We start from the raw sequence: 21,679 nt of genomic DNA on the forward strand, positions 1-21,679 counted from the left end.
TCCATTCCTGGGTGATCCAGGATCCATTCCGGGGGGATTCAGGGATCCAGGGATCCATTCCTGGGAGATTCAGGGATCCAGGGAGACATTCCAGGGATCCTGGGAGCTGTTCCTGGGGGTCCAGGGAGCCATTCCTCAGGGATCCAGGGATCCATTCCTGGGAGATTCAGGGATCCAGGGAGACATTCCAGGGATCCTGGGAGGGTGACTGGGAGCGACTGGGAGTGGGGCCCTGGGAGATCCAGGGATCCATTCCTGGGGGATTCAGGGATCCAGGGATCCATTCCTGGGGGGTTCAGGGATCCAGGATCCATTCCAAGGAGCTGTTCCTCAGGGATCCAGAGATCCATTCCGGAGGGATCCAGGGATCCATTCCTGAGGGATCCAGGGATCTCTTCCTGAGGGATCCATGGAGCCATTCCAGGGGAATTCAGTGATCCAGAGAACCATTCCAGGGATTCAGGAACCCAGGGAGCCGTTCCAGGGATCCTGGGATCCATTCCTGGGGGATTCAGGGATCCATGGAGCTGCTCCCGGGATCCAGGGGAGAACAGGGAGAAGGAGGCACATCAAAGATGGCCCAGGGGGATGAGAGGCCCCTGGCTAATCCCTGAGCAAAGGGAGGAGCAGGAATTCGGAGCAGGAGCACAAGGTGCTCCTCTGAAGTAAATAAATTGGTAAATAAATTGGTAAATAAATTGGTAAATATTCCCTGTGCCTGTGGAATTCCCAGCCCTGGAAAGATGATGGGTAAATATTCCCTGTGGAATTCCCAGCTCTGGAAAGCTGGTCTGTAAATATTCCCTGTGCCTGTGGAATTCCCAGCCCTGGAAAGATGATGGGTAAATATTCCCTGTGGAATTCCCAGCTCTGGAAAGCTGGTCTGTAAATATTCCCTGTGCCTGTGGAATTCCCAGCCCTGGAAAGCTGGTCTGTAAATATTCCCTGTGCCTGTGGAATTCCCAGCCCAGCTGCTCCCTGCCCTGGGCAGCCCTGCAGCCACAGCCCCGTGGGGATCAGGGATCAGGGATTGGGAGAGGCTGGAATTGCCCCCGGCTGTGGGAGGCTCCAGCTGACACCAAAACCCGGGACTGGCTCGGGATAACAGCACGGAATGCTTGGGCATGGATGGATGGAAGGAGCTTCAACCCATCCAGGGACACCTCCAGGGAGAGGAACTCTCCTTCTCCCAGGGATGGAAAATCCAGGACAGGAGATCCCTGATCCCTCTGGAACTGCTCCCATTCCCTTCCCAGGGGATTTGGGGCTCATCCCAACATTCCTGGGTGTTGTCCCTCGTCCCAGCCATCCTGAATCCCCTCGGGATTGTCCTGCTCTCCCTCCTCACCTCCCGCCAGGTGCAGGCGAAGGGAAGGACCCAGGGCTGCAATCCTGCAGGAATCATGAAAAAAAATCTGGAATTTTGGCCTCACCTGCAAGGAGAAACAACAGATTTGTATTGAAATTCCCTGTGCAACATTCCCAAAAAAACTCCCCTGGCTTCCAGGAAGCTCAGAGCACCAGCAGGACACGGCAGAGTCAGGAGAACCCGAGGAGGCTTAAAAAGGGAACAGAATTAAAAACCACCAACGGAAAGAAAAGGCCAGAGAAACCAACGGGTACAAAATAGGAATTATTTATATTTTCCAAAAGAAAAACAAAAAGAGTTCCCAGCTATTGAAACATCTCTGCTGTAAGAAGTGACTAAATAGAAAGGGACAGGGCTGGCCCCAGACAGCCAGACCAGGTACAAACAGTGTAAGAATCACGGAGCAACCCAGGGACGTCGCACGCGGCCGTCAGCAAGAGTGAAATCCATCCTGGGGGGGTTTTGGGTTTTCTCTTTTCTTAAAAAAACAGGGAGGAAAGGGGAAATAAAGCAGGGGGAAACGCCCAGAGCATTTCCCACAATAAAACAGAAACCGTCGGTGCTGCTCTCGGCTCGAGGGGTCTGCAGTCCTCTCCCAGCACAGCCTTCACCGCCCCTCGCGCTCCGAGCTGACATTTCATAGAAAAAGGGGGTTTTGAACCATTTTTTCTGTTTGCAGTGGACACACAAGTGCTAAAACAGCAAATTCATCTCCTGGCCGAGGGCAGCGGGGCGCGCGCACGTCCAGCTCAGCTCGGCCGCCAGGACTTCCGGAACGTTTGCCGTAAATACTCCTGGAGGTTTCCTCCCCAAAACCTCGCTGGAACTTCTGCCTTCACTCCTCCAAAGCGAGCAGAGTCCTCTGCCCCAGGCATCCCACACACACAGAGCCCCGGGCCGGGGGTCCCGGGGGAACAGCCGGATCCTGGAGGGCCTCAGGCGGGTGCAAGGGAACACACAGACACAGGGAATCGCAGGAACAGCCCCAGAGCCCACCCTCCCCCCTTTTCCCAAAGTTTCTCGGTGCTGTTGGACAAAGTCTGGATGTCACACGGAGCAGCCTCTTCCCCCCAACAACAGAGTCCAAGCTCCACAGGCCTCGCCGGCTCCCCGGTGGTCAAGGGCTGGGCAGCAGCGGCAGCAGCAGCTGGGGCCGCTTCCAGAAAAGCTCGGGATGAGGGCGGGCGGCTTTAGGATTGCTTCAGCCGCTTGCGGGGCGGGCCCAGGAACGGGCACTGCGCCGAGGCCAGCGAGCGGTAGGCCTCGGCCACCAGGTGGGGGTGGGACACCACCATGGACTTCCAGCCCGACGTCTCCATCACGTCCGAGGCGTGGCTGCAACACACACGGGGCCGGCCTGAGCGCTGGGGAGACTGGGAGCGACTGGGAGTGGGGCTGGGGTGACTGGGAGCGACTGGGAGTGGGGCTGGGGTGACTGGGAGCGACTGGGAGTGGGGCTGGGGTGACTGGGAGCGACTGGGAGTGGGGCTGGGGTGACTGGGAGCGACTGGGAGTGGGGCTGGGGTGACTGGGAGCGACTGGGAGTGGGGCTGGGGTGACTGGGAGCGACTGGGAGTGGGGCTGGGGTGACTGGGAGCGACTGGGAGTGGGGCTGGGGTGACTGGGAGCGACTGGGAGTGGGGCTGGGGTGACTGGGAGCGACTGGGAGTGGGGCTGGGGTGACTGGGAGCGACTGGGAGTGGGGCTGGGGTGACTGGGAGCGACTGGGAGTGGGGCTGGGGTGACTGGGAGCGACTGGGAGTGGGGCTGGGGTGACTGGGAGCGACTGGGAGTGGGGCTGGGGTGACTGGGAGCGACTGGGAGTGGGGCTGGGGTGACTGGGAGCGACTGGGAGTGGGGCTGGGGTGACTGGGAGCGACTGGGAGTGGGGCTGGGGTGACTGGGAGCGACTGGGAGTGGGGCTGGGGTGACTGGGAGCGACTGGGAGTGGGGCTGGGGTGACTGGGAGCGACTGGGAGTGGGGCTGGGGTGACTGGGAGCGACTGGGAGTGGGGCTGGGGTGACTGGGAGCGACTGGGAGTGGGGCTGGGGTGACTGGGAGCGACTGGGAGTGGGGCTGGGGTGACTGGGAGCGACTGGGAGTGGGGCTGGGGTGACTGGGAGCGACTGGGAGTGGGGCTGGGGTGACTGGGAATGGGGCTGGGGTGACTGGGAATGGGACTGGGGTAACTGGGAGAGACTGGGAATGGGGCTGGGGTAACTGGGAGCAAATGCGAATGGGGCTGAGATAACAGGGATCAAACTGGGATTAGGGATCAGGAGAATGGGGAACAAACTGGGATGAGGGATGGGGGTAACTGGGAGCAAACTGGGATTGGGGACCAGGATAACAGGGAACAAACTGGGACTGGGGACCAGGATAACAGGGAACAAACTGGGACTGGGGACCAGGATAACAGGGAACAAACTGGGATTAAGGACCAGGATAACAGGGAGCAAACTGGGATTGGGGACCAGGATAACAGGGAACAAACTGGGAGTGGGGACCAGGATAACAGGGAACAAACTGGGACTGGGGACCAGGATAACAGGAGCAGCCCTCCAGGCTCTTCCCAGGGCCCTGAGGAACTCGGGGGTTTCCTCCTCCTGGGCTCTCTCAGGTGTCTGAGGGGTTTGGCCCCATTCCAGGCTTGGAGCTCAGGAGGAAAAGCTGCAGCAGATTCCAGGTGGGATGGCAGAACACAGAGCTCATGCCAAGGCCAGCTCTGGGCACAGGAATGCTTTAAATCGATATAAAAAGCACTGGAAGAACTGCACTGAGTGACAGAAATGTTCCATTTATTAAAGCTTGGCAGGGATTTTCCATCTGCTGCTGGAATGAGAGCTGGAATCAATCCCTCAGCATCAAATCATGGAATGCTTTGGGGTGGAAGGACCTTAAAGCTCATCCAGCTCCATGGGCAGGGATGGCTCCTGCTATCCCAGGCTGCTCCCAACCAGGACAATTCCAGGATCAGAACTCCCTGTCCTGCCCTGCCTGCACCTTCTGGTGATCCCAGGAAGCTCCAGAGCAGCTCCCAGGCTGTTCCCACTCTGGACAACCCCAGGGGACAAGGCTGACCTGGGACTGGGGCAATTCCACGAGTGGAATGCTGGATAAACCATGGATCACAGGGAGGGAACTCAGAAATGACAGAGAACCTTCCCTGCATGGGCCAGTGCAGGAGAGAGAACCCTACTGCTCCCAAGGAACAGCTACCAGCAAATCCTGGAATCTTGGGGTGGGAGGGAACCCAGCCTTGGTTTGTTTGGAGTGAGCAGTGAGAGAGAAAAGGGGAAAAGGGGGAAAGGGGAAAAGAAAAGGGGAAAAGGGGAGGGTTTGTCCATCCTGGAGCAATTACTCACTAATTAATGAAGTCCACAGCCTGGGTTTTGAGCTGGTCGGCGCTGTGCAGGTCAGCCAGGATCAGGATCTCAGCTGCGTTCTCCACGGACAGGTTACTGCAGAGAGCATCCTCACACATCACCTTCAGCCTCTCCAGGGCATACTGGGACAAAAACATGGAATTACACCCGGAATTACACCTGGAATTACCCCTGGGTACTGCAGAGAGCATCCTCACACATCACCTTCAGCCTCTCCAGGGCATACTGGGACAAAAACATGGAATTACACCCGGAATTACACCTGGAATTACCCCTGGGTACTGCAGAGAGCATCCTCACACATCACCTTCAGCCTCTCCAGGGCATACTGGGACAAAAACATGGAATTACACCCGGAATTACACCTGGAATTACCCCTGGGTACTGCAGAGAGCATCCTCACACATCACCTTCAGCCTCTCCAGGGCATACTGGGACAAAAACATGGAATTACACCCGGAATTACACCTGGAATTACCCCTGGGTACTGCAGAGAGCATCCTCACACATCACCTTCAGCCTCTCCAGGGCATACTGGGACAAAAACATGGAATTACACCCGGAATTACACCTGGAATTACCCCTGGGTACTGCAGAGAGCATCCTCACACATCACCTTCAGCCTCTCCAGGGCATACTGGGACAAAAACATGGAATTACACCCGGAATTACACCTGGAATTACCCCTGGGTACTGCAGAGAGCATCCTCACACATCACCTTCAGCCTCTCCAGGGCATACTGGGACAAAAACATGGAATTACACCCGGAATTACACCTGGAATTACCCCTGGGTACTGCAGAGAGCATCCTCACACATCACCTTCAGCCTCTCCAGGGCATACTGGGACAAAAACATGGAATTACACCCGGAATTACACCTGGAATTACCCCTGGGTACTGCAGAGAGCATCCTCACACATCACCTTCAGCCTCTCCAGGGCATACTGGGACAAAAACATGGAATTACACCCGGAATTACACCTGGAATTACCCCTGGGTACTGCAGAGAGCATCCTCACACATCACCTTCAGCCTCTCCAGGGCATACTGGGACAAAAACATGGAATTACACCCGGAATTACACCTGGAATTACCCCTGGGTACTGCAGAGAGCATCCTCACACATCACCTTCAGCCTCTCCAGGGCATACTGGGACAAAAACATGGAATTACACCCGGAATTACACCTGGAATTACCCCTGGGTACTGCAGAGAGCATCCTCACACATCACCTTCAGCCTCTCCAGGGCATACTGGGACAAAAACATGGAATTACACCCGGAATTACACCTGGAATTACCCCTGGGTACTGCAGAGAGCATCCTCACACATCACCTTCAGCCTCTCCAGGGCATACTGGGACAAAAACATGGAATTACACCCGGAATTACACCTGGAATTACCCCTGGGTACTGCAGAGAGCATCCTCACACATCACCTTCAGCCTCTCCAGGGCATACTGGGACAAAAACATGGAATTACACCCGGAATTACACCTGGAATTACCCCTGGGTACTGCAGAGAGCATCCTCACACATCACCTTCAGCCTCTCCAGGGCATACTGGGACAAAAACATGGAATTACACCCGGAATTACACCTGGAATTACCCCTGGGTACTGCAGAGAGCATCCTCACACATCACCTTCAGCCTCTCCAGGGCATACTGGGACAAAAACATGGAATTACACCCGGAATTACACCTGGAATTACCCCTGGGTACTGCAGAGAGCATCCTCACACATCACCTTCAGCCTCTCCAGGGCATACTGGGACAAAAACATGGAATTACCCTGGGTACTGCACAGAGCATCCTCACACATCACCTTCAGCCTCTCCAGGGCATACTGGGATAAAACCATGGAATTTCAGCAGGGAACACCTCAGGGGGGTGTAGCCTGGAATGTTCTGTGCCCTGAGCTGGGATCCATTTGTGGGATCTTTGCCAAGGGATCAGCTCCATCACTATAAATTCATTAATTGGCTAATTGATTTTGGGTTGTGACTGAGATTTCCCCCTGTGGAGATTGGATTTAAATGCAGAATTCCAGCTCATGAACCCCATTTTCCCTGAAGCCTGGCTGATAACAGAGGCAGAGCACTCGGAGTTTTCTCTGGCAAATTGAGAGGGCAAATCAAATTTCTTTGCTAATCTGTCTCAATAAATAAAGCAGTTTATGGGGCCAGCCATGAGTTTGGATAATTGCCTGTCAGAGCCTCAAAATGTAACAAATAAAGCTGGGCACTCTCCTGCTGCAGATGGAACATTCTCCTCCATCTAGCCACTTTTTAGTTTCATTTTTGCTACAAATAACTCATTTTTAATTACATTGTTGGCCCCGAGTGGCCGCTGTGGGCTCTCAGCAGCAACATTTCCCCTTCTTCCTTTTTTTTTAATTCCACCTCAGCTCCCCCCAGCCTCCTGCACTGGGAGCTCCTGAAGTTGAATTTTGGTTGGTTTTGGGCTAATTACAGCTTTTTCCTAAGAGACAGCAGAGCTCTGAGGGAGCTGCTTCAGTCCCCGGGGTAAATACTGGATGCTTTATGTGCTTTCATGGAGGAGTTTTTTATTCCTGCTTTTAAGACACACAATGCAGCTGCAAAGGGAAAGCAAAGCTGTGTTAAAAGGCAGGAAAGTCAGAATTAAAGCTCTCCCTGCCCTAAGTGCTGCTCCTCCAGTCAATACCTTGGAATACTGGATAAATGTGGGGATGGATGTGACCACTCCTGGAATCTCCTGGCTCTGGTTCCCACCTCTGATTCCACCCCTGGAATCTCCTGGCTCTGATTCCCACCTCTGATTCCACCCCTGGAATCTCCTGGCTCTGGTTCCCACCTCTGATTCCACTCCTGGAATCTCCTGGCTCTGGTTCCCACCTCTGATTCCACTCCTGGAATCTCCTGGCTCTGGTTCCCACCTCTGATTCCACTCCTGGAATCTCCTGGCTCTGGTTCCCACCTCAATCCCAGCTGGAATGGAGCTTTTCCCCCTGACCCAGCCTGGGATGGAGCCCAGGGACACAAAGGGGCACAAAGCACCTCCAGCCCAAAGCCCCCAGCCCAGGAGAATCCCAGGAGCAGGGCAGAACCCCAGGATTCCAGGAGCTGGGAAAATCCCAGGATTCAGGCTCCAGATTGGATCTTTCCCTAGCACTGAGTCACTTCTAAGGGAAAAAAAAAAAAAAAAAAAAAAAAAAGAAGAAAATGGTAATAGTTTGGGTTGTGAATGATGGATTTTCAGGGGTTAACAGAGCTCTCACTCCTATCTCTGGGGCTGCAAAGGGATAGGGAAGAGCCCCAGGGAATTCCAGCAGAACCCCAGGGAATTCCAGCAGCTCCCAGGAGCAGCAGGGACTGGCACTGCAGCAGGAAAACCAACAGCATTTCCCACTCCTGGGTTTCCAGAGCCTCAGGGCTGACAGGAGGCAGGGCAGGAGGAGAACTGTTTGTCCAGACTCTGCACTGCTCCGGGGATTTGGGAATAACCACATGGAAAAACATCCCTGGGTCTGCTCTGTAATTGTCTCCTCAGCCCAGCTCGGATCATGCTGAACAGGCTCTTCTGGGAGCTCCAAAAAATCCTTAAAAATGAGCAGTAGAGCAAAAATTCCTGATGGTTTAATGGGAAGATCTGCAGCAGAGTCCTCTGGATGCTTCAAAAATACTTAAAAATGAGCAGTGGAGACAGAAATCCCTGATGACCTGTGCAGCTCCAGGTGTGTTTCTCTGTCAATCTGCTGGTCCAGGGGTGTTTCCAGGTTTCCCTGGAAGCCTCAATTGCCCATCCCAGGGCTCTGGGAGCACTGTGGAAAGGAAATCCCACGGCATTCCAGCTCCCCAGCACCCATAAACCCCGAGTTTACCTTGTCAGCAGCTGCCAGCAGATCATCAGCCATCTTGTCCAGGTTTGGGGCCTTCCCAGTGTAAATGAAACACATCATTTCCTTGAAAACCTCGGGCTCCACGTCGTTGATCTCAACCCGGTTCTGCAAGGGGGAAACTGAGCCTTTTGGGGTCTGCCAAGGGGCTCCAGGGCTGCTCCTACCCCAAAACCCCTCAGTGCCACAGGGAAATCGGTTTCAAGGAGTGGAACTTGAGAATGAAAGGGGAAAAATGGGGAAAAGGAGAGGGAAAGGAAGGGGAAAAGGAAGGGGGAAAAGGAAGGGGGAAAAGGAAGGGGAAAAGGGATACATGGGAACATGTAAAGGGACAGCTGATCCCGGATCCCTCCTTCCCTGCTCCCTTCAGGAGCAGAGGTGCCCCTGTGTGAGAGGGGGATCCCACCAGGGACCACCTGAGCAGGACCTTTCCCTGCTGGGGAGCCCCTCCCCTGGTCCTGTGTGAGAGGAGCAGCTCCAGAGGAGGATCCCACCAGGGACCACCTGAGCAGGACCTTTCCCTGCTGGGGAGCCCCTCCCCTGGCTCTGACCTTCTTGCTCTCCTCCATCTCGTGCTCGAACATGGCGCTGAACACCGGGGAGCGCGCTGCGGGGGGAACGGGACGCGCTGGGAACGCTCTGGCAAGGGCTGGCTGCTGCTGCCAGCACCTCCCCAGCTCCCAGCACTGCCCACCAGGGTCTGCCTGGGGGAACGGCATTCCCAGAGGAGCTGTGCCTGCTCCTGAATCCCTGCAAGTGTCCCAGGCCAGGCTGGATGGGGCTGGGAGCACTCTGGGATTGTGGAAGGTGTCCCTGCCATGGATGAGCTCTGAGCTCCCTATTCGCCCCCCAATCCCTCCATCCCAAACCATTCCTTCCATTGCCTCCATCCCAAACCAATCCCTCTATCCCAAACCACTCCCCCCCATTCCCTCCACACCCCCAATCCCTCCATCCCAAACCACTCCCCCCCATTTCCTTCACCCCAAATTGTTCCCTCCCATTCCCCCATTCCCTCCATCCCAAACCTTTCCATTCCCTCCCATTCCCCCATCCTAAACCATTCCCCCCTATTCCCTCCATCCCAAACCACTCCCCCCATTCCCTCCATCCCAAACCAATCCCTCCCATCCCAAACCATTCCCCCCATTCCCTCCATCCCAAACCACTCCCTCCCATCCCAAACCATTCCCTCCATCCCAAACCAATCCCTCCCATCCCAAACCATTCCCCCCATTCCCTCCATCCCAAACCAATCCCTTCCATCCCAAACCACTCCCTCCCATTCCCTCCATCCCAAACCACTCCCTCCCACCCCAAACCGCTGCCCCCACCCCAAAGCCCTCCCCATCCCCCAGGGCAGGCGGGGCACACCCACCTGCCAGGATGGCTTTGTGGCCCTTGAACTCCTGGCCGGCCACGCAGAGGCAGCAGTCGGTGAAGCGCGAGTTCTCCCAGAGCCCGCCCAGCTCGTCGGCCAGGCGGCACTCGGGCACCTTGACCATGTTCATGGTGTTCTGGCCCGAGATGTTCACCGAGTCCTGCACCACGCTCACCTGGGGACAGGGACACTCGCACTGCCCTGGCCCTGCAGCAGCCTTTGCTCCCAGGGCTCGCCCGCAGCCTTCGCTTCAGGCACCGAGGGGTTAAAAACTCTGACTTTTAAAGGATCCTCAGCAGAGATCCCCGCACCAGGGCGTGCATCCCAAATCCCAAACCCCACCAGTGGATTTCCCTCCCAGCCCCACTCTGTCCGTGCAAGCCATGAGGAGGTTTCTGAAGGAAGAGGAACCGGATTTTTGCTCTTTCCTGATTTTTTCCAGACACCACACCTGACCCAGTTTCTCCTTCCATGCTTGTGAAACCTTCCCAATCAATAATGCAACAGCCACCACTCCAGGGGAAACGAGGGACACACAGAGCTCCCAGAGCCCAGCACAGACCCCACAGGGCAGTGGCTGACCCCTCAGTGCCCTTCCAGGAGAGCTAAATATTCCACAGCACAATTAAACCCCACTCCAGACTGAGTTCAGCAAAGCCCAGCTTATGCCAGACACTGAGGGACATCTGGAGGAGGCAATTCCCAATCCCTGCTCCAAGGTGAGGAATCTCCTCCAGAAGGGCCTCCTTGGGAGCCTGTGCAGCACCAGCCCCATGGTTAAAGCAGAGGCCAATTAGCAAAGCTCAGTGATTAACTGTGCCCTGCTGCAATCAGGAGTGATGGAGGGCAAGCAGAGGTGAGGCCATTCCCTGGATTTGCTGTCCAGCCCAAGGTAAATTGCAGTTCTGGTCAGGACCAGTGGCCAAGGGAGAGCAAGGACAGCCAGGGAAGCTCCACAGGGTGGGAAAGGAGAAGGGAAGCAGTAAAGAAAAGGAAAAGGAAAAGGAAAAGGATCCCAGCCTTGGATGCCAAACTAGGTAAGGATTTGTTCCTGCCATGCCAGACTCTCCTTTCTCCTCCCATTTTGTGCTCAAGGAAGGGCTCCCTCCATCCCCAGGAATTTCTGCTGCTGATCAAACATCCTTGAGATGTTTGTTCGTTTAAACGTGTGCATGATTATGATGGCCAAAACCTGAAAAAAAAAAAAAAACCCCCCCAAAAACAAACCAAAACCCCTCCAAAAATCCCAGCTGTCAAAGGACTTTGAAGCCCTTCTTTTATTCCTGAAAGAAAACACAGCAAAAGAAAAGACTCCCAGAAAAAAAGTGCAGGAGATGCAAGGAGAGAACAACTTGTTCTGCTCTCTTCTGGTAGAAAAAAAAAAACAGCTCCAGGAGGGGGTTTGCAGTTAAAAAGACAATGGGAGAGAGGCAGAAGAAGCTCTGAAGACACTAAATTAGAGTTTCTATTTGCTCATTAAGGTTTTTCAACTTAAATCTCTGGGTTTGGAAATAACTGGCTGCATCTTTGCCTGGAATAGCACAAGTGAAATAATAATGACGTTGTAGAAAAACACAAACACAACGACCAGAAAATGGTGATTACTGCAAAATCCCCTTTCCTCACATTTTCCTCTTTGCTGGCTATGCAGACACATTGAAGGAAATAAAGAGAAGCTCTCTTTTATTGAGCAGGGCAGTTCCCAGTGCAGATCCAGGCTGTGATTATCCCAAGCAAGCCCCAAATCAAGGAGCACAAACAGAGGGATGGTAACACGAAAGCACCAGGAAATGATCCTCAAACCTGCCCAATTCCCACCATCATTCCAGGGAAAAGCTGAGCAGGAAGCAGTCAAAAGGCAGAGGGATGAACCAGGCAGGGAAAAAGGCACAGGCAGAGCAGAGACCCCCAGGGTCAGAACACCCAGCAGTGATCCTGACCCGTGAGGGGGGTGAGGGAAAGGTCAGCCCTGCCTGGGCTGGGGAGCTCTGTGGGGCTGGGGAGCTCTGTGGGGCTGGGGGAGCTCTGTGGGGCTGGAGCAGGGCTCACCTCACAGAACAGGGTCAGTTTATCATCTGGCAGGAGCCCGTTGGCCTCGTCCAGCAGGAAATCTCTCCTGATGAACTTCTTGAATCCCCAGTCCTTGCCTTGCACGAAGCGATAGGCGCGCTGGCTCTCTGCGGGACAGGCCTGGCTTAACCCGGGCCAGGGGCACAGCAAACCCCAAACCCTGGCCCAGCTCATCCCAGGAGGGGTCTCACCCACCCCAGGAGGGATTTCCCTCGCCCAGAGGGGTCTCACCCACCCCAGGAGGGGTCTCACCCACACAAAGAGGGGTCTCACCCACCCCAGGAGGGGTCTCGCTCACCCCAGGAGGAGTTTCCCTCCCCCAGAGGGGTCTCACCCACCCCACGAGGGGTTTCCCTCGCCCAGAGGGGTCTCATTCACCCCAGGAAGGGTCTCACCCACCCCAGGAGGGGTCTCACCCACCCCAGGAGGGGTCTCGCTCACCCCAGGAGGAGTTTCCCTCCCCCAGAGGGGTCTCACCCACCCCACGAGGGGTTTCCCTCCCCCAGAGGGGTCTCATTCACCCCAGGAAGGGTCTCACCCACCCCACGAGGGGTCTCACCCACCCCACGAGGGGTTTCCCTCGCCCAGAGGGGTCTCATTCACCCCAGGAAGGGTCTCACCCACCCCACGAGGGGTCTCACCCACACAAAGAGGGGTTTCCCTCCCCCAGAGGGGTCTCACTCACCCATGGCCTTGGTCTCCTCTCCCTTGGCGTTGAGGATGGAGAACTTGAACTTGGCCCTGACCTCGCTCTTGGGGCAGCTCACCAGCAGCAGGTACAGGGACAGGTAATCCTTGCTCTCCTCGTCCAAGCCCTTGGGGTTCACACGTAAACACCTGGAAAAGGGGGATTGGGAATGTCAGCAGGTCAGGGATGCCTCCAAAGGAAGGGCACCGTGGGATTGTCACATCTGCACAGCAAACAAGGGCTGATAACAACCCCTGAGCCCCAGGGGAGCATGGGGGCTGAAAGGAGCAGAGCTGGGGTACAGCTGCACCCCCACACTGAGAAAAACACCCAGGAATTATGGGCAGCCCACCAAATCCCTAGGGAAAAGAGCAGGGAGAAGGGCTGGAATCACTGAGAAGCCCCCTGGATACCAATCCTCACAAAAGGAAAGGGAAATAAATAAAATGGAGGCAATGGGCTTGAGGAAGTGCAACAAATGCAGAGAAATGGTTGATAAAATGCCACAGGAGGCAACTGCAAGGAACAAGGGATTTCTGGGAGGCTGGTGGGTCTTCAAAAAATATCAGGGTTAAAAGGAAAAACTCCTCCTGTGTGAAGAAAAGGCAGGAAGAGGCTCTTCCATGACCTGAAACATGACACAGAATCCACCAAGAACAAAAAGCAGACGGATAATGAACAGCTCCCACACACAGGGACCAAATCCACAGATCCAGATGTTCCAGGGAGGGCTGAGAGCAGAGGGGACAAAGGTGACAGGAACAAAGGCAGGCCAAGGAAAGCACAGCTCTGCCACCCAAAGGAGGGAACTCACACTGTATCCCATGGATACAATTCATCCAGGGGCTGCTTTCCCACCAGTGGTACTGAAAAGAGAAATTCTGAACCACTCAGCAGCAGGATAGAACCAGGAATCAGAGCCCATGGATGCACCAGGACACGGCTCAGAGCAGACACAGGCTCTGAGCAAAGTCCACTCTCAGTTACTGGAAATGATTGAGGCCTCAGGGAAGATAAGGAAGGTTTAGAGGAAAGGGAAAGGCCCCAAATGAGGTCACCCTGAAGAGGCAGCAGCTCCTGGGCAGAAGCAATGAGAGGACATTGGCACAATCCCTGTGTCCTCCTCGGCCAAAAAACCTGCCACTCACAGAAAGGGAATTCACAGCAGGAAAAATTCACTTTTGAACCCCATGGAGCATGAGGGGCTGGAACTGGGAGGGTGAAATGGGCTGTGCACCCTCACGGCCTCACCTGGGCTCGTCACAGAAATCGCTTTTGAGGGTAAATATTGGTTTGTGTGCAAACACTGCTGAGGCAGGGGGGCTTCATGTGCAGGAGAACCACGTTTCCATGGACTGCCCTGCCCCCAAGCCCACCCAGCTGGGATGAACCCCTCTCCCTGGGCCTCACCACTTGAGTTTGTCGTTGGCTCCAGAGGAAAAGGTCGAGCTCTTGATGACCTCCCCCATCTCCTCGCGGCAGAAGCTGAAGTTGTTGATGGTCCACATGTAGGAGAACTTCACCACCTTGATCTGCATGGAGAGAACAGGAGCTTTAGGGTCAGCCCTGCCCATCCCACAGGGACAAAGTGCAGCCCCCCAGCTCTGGGTGGGGGACCTGGAATTGCAGGAATGGCTCCAGGGGCTCCTGCAAGGTCAGGGAGCATTGGCTGCTCCTGTGTGACAACTGCAGTGTGGGGCTGGTGGAACTGCTGTGGAACTGCTGAAAGAATTGCTCTGTGTGCAACTGTGTGTAACTAGAGTGTGTAACTGCAGAGTGTGATTGCTGAGTGTAACTTCAGTGTGTAACTCCCTCATGTAAATGCCCTGTGTGTAACTGCCTGTGAGTACCTGCACACCCAGCAGGCCCCACAGCCCCTCCAAAGCTCAGGAGCTCAGCCCAGGAGCAAGCCCAGGGCAGCTGACCTGTGTGTAACTGCAGTGTGTAACCCCCTGTGTGTACCTGCACACCCATGCACACCCAGCAGCACCCCCAGAGCCCAGGAGGGCAGCTGACCTGTGTGTAACTGCAGTGTGTAACTCCCTGTGTGTAACTGCAGTGTGTAACTGTGTGTGTAACCCCCGGTGTGTACCTGCACACCCAGCCCCCCCAGAGCCCAGGGGGGCAGCTGACCTGTGTGTAACTGTGTGTGTAAATGCTCTGTGTGTACCTGCACACCCAGCCCCCCCAGAGCCCAGGGCAGCTGACCTGTGTGTAGCACCAGCTCTCGGCCACGGGCCCGCTGGACATCTCAGCCGGAGGGGGGGGACTCGGCACCCTGGACATCGCCAGCTTGGAATCGGGCAGGGCACAGGCGGCAGGAAACTGAGCTCAGCTGCACCTGGGGGAGAGAGAGGAACACCAGAATCAGCAACCAGCACAGGAACGGGGCTGAATTCACCTGGGGGAGAGAAAGGAACACCAGAATCAGCAACCAGCACGGGAACGGGGCTGAATTCACCTGGGGGAGAGAGAGAGGAACACCAGAATCAGCAACCAGCATGGGAACGGGGCTGAACTTCACCTGGAGGAAACCACAGAAATCAGCAACCAGCATGAGAACGGGGCTGAATTCACCTGGGGGAGAGAGAGAGGAACACTAAAATCAGCAACCAGCCCGGGAATGGGGCTGAACTTCACCTGGAGGAAACCACAGAAATCAGCACCCAGCATGAGAACAGGGCTGAATTCACCTGGGGGAGAGAGAGAGGAACACTAAAATCAGCAACCAGCCCGGGAATGGGGCTGAACTTCACCTGGAGGAAACCACAGAAATCAGCACCCAGCATGAGAACAGGGCTGAATTCACCTGGGGGAGAGAGAGAGGAACACTAAAATCAGCAACCAGCCCGGGAATGGGGCTGAACTTCACCTGGAGGAAACCACAGAAATCAGCACCCAGCATGAGAACAGGGCTGAATTCACCTGGGGGAGAGAGAGAGGAACACTAAAATCAGCAACCAGCCCGGGAATGGGGCTGAACTTCACCTGGAGGAAACCACAGAAATCAGCACCCAGCATGAGAACAGGGCTGAATTCACCTGGGGGAAAGAGAAAGGAACACCAAAATCAGCTACCAGCACGGGAACGGGCTGAATTCACCTGGGGGAGAGAAAGAGAGAGGAACCACCAAAATAAACCAGCACAGAAGTGGGGGCTCAGCTGCACCTGGGGGGCACAGAGGGACAGAAACCATCAGAACTGAGGACAAATCAAACCAAACTCGAGGAGTTCAATCTCCCAGCACACAAATTTCTCTCTCCCCACTAAACACCCTCAAAATGTGATGCTACACTGGAAGGTTTCATTGAAACATTTCCAGCAAACACAAAGCACCCCAAAGGCCAGCCTGGAGCCCAGGATTTGGCAGAGGGGAGAGCCCAGGCTGAGCCTTCTGCTCACAGCTTTGTGTCCTGCAGCACCTCACACACAACGGGGTCATGATTCCTCCAGCAGGAGCAGCAGCCAGGGAAGGCAGGCAGGGTTTTTGGGACTGGCCACCTGTCTGCACGCTGAGCTACAAGATGGTCAGGGATGGAAAGGCTTCAGCAGGAGGAAATGCAGGGAATGAATAAATAAACCATGAGAGCGGGCCATGAAACTGGATTTTGTTGTTAAAATTGCAGTAAGTTCCAGTGGTTTAGTTTGTAATTAACACCTTTTTACTCGTTGCCACGCAAGGTACTCTGATCTCTGAAAATAAAAGTTCTATTTAAGAAGAGTTAAAAGGATGGATTAAAAGAAGATATAAAACCAAATTAAAATAACTTTGGAGTCCCCTGAAACAGCAGTTCCATGGCCCCTCCACACATCCCTGGCCAGAAGGTGGGAATGAAACCTCCAGCCACAAGCAGGTGGGGAATTCTCCATTGGCTGGGTTTGCCTGCTCAGGACACTCCAGATGTCACCAGGTGTCACCTCCCCAGCAGTGCTGGCACCTCTGCACTGGAGCTGGATGGAAAAGCACGGCAGGCACAGAGGTTTGAGGGAAATGTTTGGGGAATAATTCAGGTATCACGGCTCAGGAGAGGCAGGGGCACACGTCAGGCACAGGCAGAAATATCAAAACACAGGAAACAAAACAGAAAATATTATTTTATGGCCCCCTGTGTACAGTGAGAGCTTGCTACTCCTTGGCTATAAATAACAAACTCCTGGCTCGAGCCAGAGTTAAAATCACAGCTCAGAGCAGAGCGATTCTCACCCCATTCCCAAGCACTTCCAGATGGAGACATTCGATCCGAGGGCAGAGCCAGAGCACCTGGGGAAGCACAGGAAATGTTCCCTTGTCACCCTGTCCTGCCAAAATCCCCTCCCGGCTCCACAGCTCAGCTCTGCCTTCAGCACGGAAATCCCTGAGACCTCACCTGCCACCGGTGGGCACAGAAACCCAACACAGAATTCCGGAACAGACTCCAGAATCACCGGACTTTTGTCCCAAAAATCGGTGATTTTCTGCCTCTCAGGATAAACCAACTCCTTCCTAAGAAACGCAGCAGAAATTCCCGGGAATTTCCACTTCCAGCCAGGTTTATTCACGGAAAGGGAATTCAGGGGAGGCTGGGAAGGAAGGAGATTTTTAATTGAGGGGTTCAAAGGCTGAGTGGCTGCTCCTGGGGCCAGCAAAGCATCAAAGGGAGAGGGAGCAGGACGGGATCACGGAGCAGGAAAACAAGGGATGAGGCAGGAAAAGCTCCTTCACTCCCTGCCCCCTTCAAAGGCTCGGGAAGGTTGCAGAAGGTTGGCTTTGGAACGGGAAATGGGAAAAGGGCAGGGAATGAAAGGGCAGAGCTCTGCTGGCCCTGCCAGGCCGGTGCCACCCCGGGGGCTGTCCCCTCCAGGAAATCCCAGGCAGGGATTTCACCTGGTGAAAAGCCTCTGCATGACACGACCCAAAATGTCCCTGAATGCCATCAAATTCAATGTTTATACCCTGAGCACTCCAGAGTATTTTCACCAACGTTACTGACCTTACAGGACCCCTAATATCTAAAATGAGCCCATTTTCAGATTAACCTCTGGACTTCTGCTGTGTTTAATTCTGTCCCAGGTGTGCACAAGGCCATTCTCTGCTGCTGGAAAATTATTTCTGTTATCACAAGTTGGATCAATTTTCAAAGCCCCAGCACTGCTGTGTTTAATTCACAGCCCGAGTGTGACACCAGACCCAGCCTCAAATGCACAATTTAAACCTTGTACTTGTGCCTAAAGCCAGTTTTAAATCCTAAACCAGAGCCTTCCCAGGAGGATCCGTAACACAGGTTGAGAAAAGCTGAACCGAGGTCTCAAAATGAAAATTTCAGCCCTATTTTCTCTAAAATCAGCAGATCCTCCCGGGTTCTGCTGCATCCATGGCCAAACCAGCACCTTCCAGATGGGAATGTTTAATCCCTGCCACGATCCTGACTTTATGAACTCTACAGATGCCTAAAAATAAACTTTATAAACTCCACAGATGTCTAAAATTCCCTGGAGCCGTGAGGCCAGCGACACCTCGGATCCCAGCAGTGCAAGCCCTGCCTGCAGCCAGAGAATTCCCTCCAGGAGTTCCCCAGAATTCCCCAGGCACTGACCACAGTCGGTGCTTTGGTGCCTGTCCAGCCCTAAAAACGTGGAGGGAAAAGCCCAAAACAACGCCAGCCCCCCCAGTTCCAGCTCATCCCTGCTCCTTCTCCTCCTCCTCAGCTGTGCACAGCAGCACAGAGACTTCCAGAACCTCTCCTGGAACAGCACAAACCCACAGGGATCACCCACAGCTCCTGGCCCTGCACAGGACATCCCAAAATCCCATCCCAGGGCAGCCTTGGGAATGTGTCCATTCCCTGGGGAGGCGTTCCAGTGCCTCACCACCCCTCTGGGGGAAGAGCTTTTCCCTAAAATCCACCCTAAATCCCTAAAATCCACCCCAAATCCCTCCTGACACAGCCCTCGGGTCCTGTCCCTGCTCACCAGAGAGAAGAGCTCAACATTCAATTTCCACTCAAATTCCTCCAACAGCAAGCACTGAAGGGACATTAAAAACACAAAAACAACAACAAAAAGAACCCAGTCTGTTTCCAGATCAGTTTCTGAGCACCAGCAGCTCCTCTGCCTCCTCGGGGGTACAAACACCTCACCCCACAGCAGCTTCCTGCCCCATCAGGTGTTTCTGGACTCGGCCACATTCATTCCAGGGCTCCCAACTCCAAGCACAAACTCCCAGCAGCAGCTCCTGGACTGAGAGTGAAGGAGCAGCTCTCTCACTGAAAGGGATTTGGCCGTTCCTGTTTGTTTATTTTGGGCTTTCTCCATTTTCCGACAGGTTTCTGCCGTGTTTCCTCTCTGCACCGAGCAGCAAAGCCCAGCAGAGCGAGGCTGAGGAACCAGAGAGATCTTACATAACCCTCCAGCCGTGCAGCAGACCCGGCTGGGAGCAGGGATGCCACAGAATTCCCTGGAATTCCCAGCGTGGAGCTCCCCCAGCACAGCGCCAGCTCGGGGAGCAGCAGCACTCCCTGCAGGGATCACCCTGGCACTGGGATGGTCCTGGGTTCCAGGTGGGCAGGAGTGAGCAGCAAACCCCACAGGGATCACCCTGGCATTGGGGTGATCCCTCTTCCCAGGTGGGCAGGAGTGAGCAGCACACCCCACAGGGATCACCCTGGCATTGGGGTGATCCCTCTTCCCAGGTGGGCAGGAGTGAGCAGCACACCCCACAGGGATCACCCTGGCATTGGGGTGATCCCTCTTCCCAGGTGGGCAGGAGTGAGCAGCACACCCCACAGGGATCACCCTGGCATTGGGGTGATCCCTCTTCCCAGGTGGGCAGGAGTGAGCAGCACACCCCACAGGGATCACCCTGGCATTGGGGTGATCCCTCTTCCCAGGTGGGCAGGAGTGAGCAGCACACCCCACAGGGATCACCCTGGCATTGGGGTGATCCCTCTTCCCAGGTGGGCAGGAGTGAGCAGCAAACCCCACGGGGATCACCCTGGCATTGGGATGATCCCAGTTCCCAAGTGAGCAGCAAACCCCACAGGGATCACCCTGGCACTGGGACGGTGCCCAGTTCCCTGGTGGGCAGCAAACCCCATAGGGATCACCCTGGCATTGGGGTGATTCCCAGTTCCCAGGTGGGCAGCAAACCCCACAGGGATCACCCTGGCACTGGGGTGATTCCCAAATCCGAGGTGGGCAGCAAACCCCACAAGGATCACCCTGGCATTGGGGTGATCCTTATTCCCAGGTGAGCAGCAAACCCCACAGGGATCACCCTGGCACTGGGATGATTCCCAGTTCCCAGGTGGGCAGCAAACCCCACAGGGATCACCCTGGCACTGGGATGATTCCAGCTCCCAGAAGTGAGCAGCAAACTCCACAGGGCTCACCCTGACATTGGGATAATTCCCAGTTCCCAGGTGGGCAGCAAACCCTGCAGGGCTCACCCTGGCACTGGGGTAATTCCCTATTCCCAGGTGGGCAGCAAACCCCACAGGGAAGTGCTGGGCACTGCCAGGAGCGAGGCTGGGACGTGCCCATCACAACAATCCCACTGGGAACACGCTCGGCCCGCAGTCCCTGCCCAGGAGAGGCTCAGGACACTCCCAGATTAACCCCGGTGCAAACTGGGCCAGGAGCTGCCCAGTTAACTGGTTTAACATCCAGCACCGCAGCCTCCTCCACAGGAAAGCAGCAGGAAACTGGAGTAAGGATGGCACAAACACCATGGGTTTTTAACCACTTCACTGTGGGCTGGGCTGGCAGTGATGCCCTCACTTTAATCCCCCTCCCTGACCTGTGTTTGTGCCCAAATCTCCGGGATTTTGGGGAGAAAAGGGGTAGCTTTACAGCAGGAACTCCACTCCAGAGAATGAGGCTGTGAAATGTGGCAGCAGTTTCCATTTGATGGGCACAGTCCTGTGCCACTGTCCCCTGCTGATGGAGGGACAGGATGACACTCTCTGAGCACTCTGCTGCCGGGCTGTCCTGAGCCCAATCCCACCCACAACAAAGTAACAAAAAGGGGAAAAAAAACCCATCTGTTTTTTCTTCAGGATGCAACAAAACAAGGGGAAAAAAATGACACCAAGTCGTTGTGGGCAGCTGGTTGGAAAATGTCACTGAAAGAGAAATCAGGTGGATGTTTCACTGAAATAATTCAGGGTTTAGAGTTCTGTTGTATAAAGCATAAATAAGTGTCATTCTTCAAACTCTCACAGGGCTTCACAACAAGCCACCACTTAGAACTCCAAAGGCAAAGTGAAAAAAAGAGGAAATGAGGGAAGAGCGTTTCTTTTCCTTATGTCAGGACAATGCTCTAGAACCACAACACAAACACATTCAGCCATGCTGAGTTAGAGCGAGCTGACAGCAGATCCCATCCCACCTGAGATCTTCCTGCCTCTCCAAGAACTCCTGTCAGACCCAGACAATTCCAGCTCCCACTCCAGGCGCTGTGTTTTCCCTTTGGAACACCAGGAACGCGGACGATCCTTGGCAGCAGCAGCGCTCCAGGACGGCCCCAGCTCCCCGGGAAAGGGAATTATTTCCCTTTCCACACTGCAGGATGATGCACCATTTCCTCCAAACAGCACCACAGGCCCGACACTCGCCTGGGGAGCACGGCCGCGATCCCGGCTCCCATTCCCAGGCAGCCCAGCTCGGCTCCTGCCTCGGGAGCGGGCTCCCATTGCCACAGGCCACAAGCTGTCACCCCGCACCGCCTGATGCTGCTGCTCCTCATCCCGGCGCTCGCACTCCGGCCCGCTCCGCTGCTTCCCACTCGTGCTCCCTCAGCCGGCCCCGGGCACCCCACAGCCCCTGTCCCCCAGCCTGGCCATCTCCAGGAATCCCCGCTCCAGGTTTTTCCCCAACTTTTCCCCGCCGCCCCCCCCACACTCGTCCCTCAGGCCCTGCGCGTGTTTCC

At 55.1% G+C, this 21,679-nt stretch overlaps 1 protein-coding gene across 2 annotated transcripts in view; it reads right to left on the bottom strand.

The window, feature by feature from the left end:
- Positions 1 to 1,620: 1,620 nt before the first annotated feature.
- LOC121347635 (speckle type BTB/POZ protein) overlaps positions 1,621 to 21,679 on the bottom strand; it is a 20,416-nt gene continuing 357 nt past the window's right edge. The window contains exons 2-10 of one of the 2 annotated variants that reach the window (XM_041426432.1): positions 14,983 to 15,175; positions 14,185 to 14,306; positions 12,772 to 12,923; positions 12,066 to 12,193; positions 10,014 to 10,191; positions 9,187 to 9,242; positions 8,621 to 8,743; positions 4,736 to 4,878; positions 1,621 to 2,704 (exon numbers count right to left, since the gene is read on the bottom strand). In XM_041426432.1, the coding sequence (XP_041282366.1) occupies positions 2,560 to 2,704; positions 4,736 to 4,878; positions 8,621 to 8,743; positions 9,187 to 9,242; positions 10,014 to 10,191; positions 12,066 to 12,193; positions 12,772 to 12,923; positions 14,185 to 14,306; positions 14,983 to 15,060 (1,125 nt within the window). In that variant the 5' untranslated portion in view covers positions 15,061 to 15,175 and the 3' untranslated portion in view covers positions 1,621 to 2,559. The remainder of the gene's footprint in view (positions 2,705 to 4,735; positions 4,879 to 8,620; positions 8,744 to 9,186; positions 9,243 to 10,013; positions 10,192 to 12,065; positions 12,194 to 12,771; positions 12,924 to 14,184; positions 14,307 to 14,982; positions 15,176 to 21,679) is intronic. The other variant, XM_041426431.1, reaches the window with a different exon arrangement.

Source organism: Onychostruthus taczanowskii, unplaced genomic scaffold, assembly GCF_017590055.1.
Source record: "Onychostruthus taczanowskii isolate IOZ18803 unplaced genomic scaffold, ASM1759005v1 scaffold91, whole genome shotgun sequence".
Lineage (NCBI taxonomy): Eukaryota > Metazoa > Chordata > Aves > Passeriformes > Passeridae > Onychostruthus > Onychostruthus taczanowskii.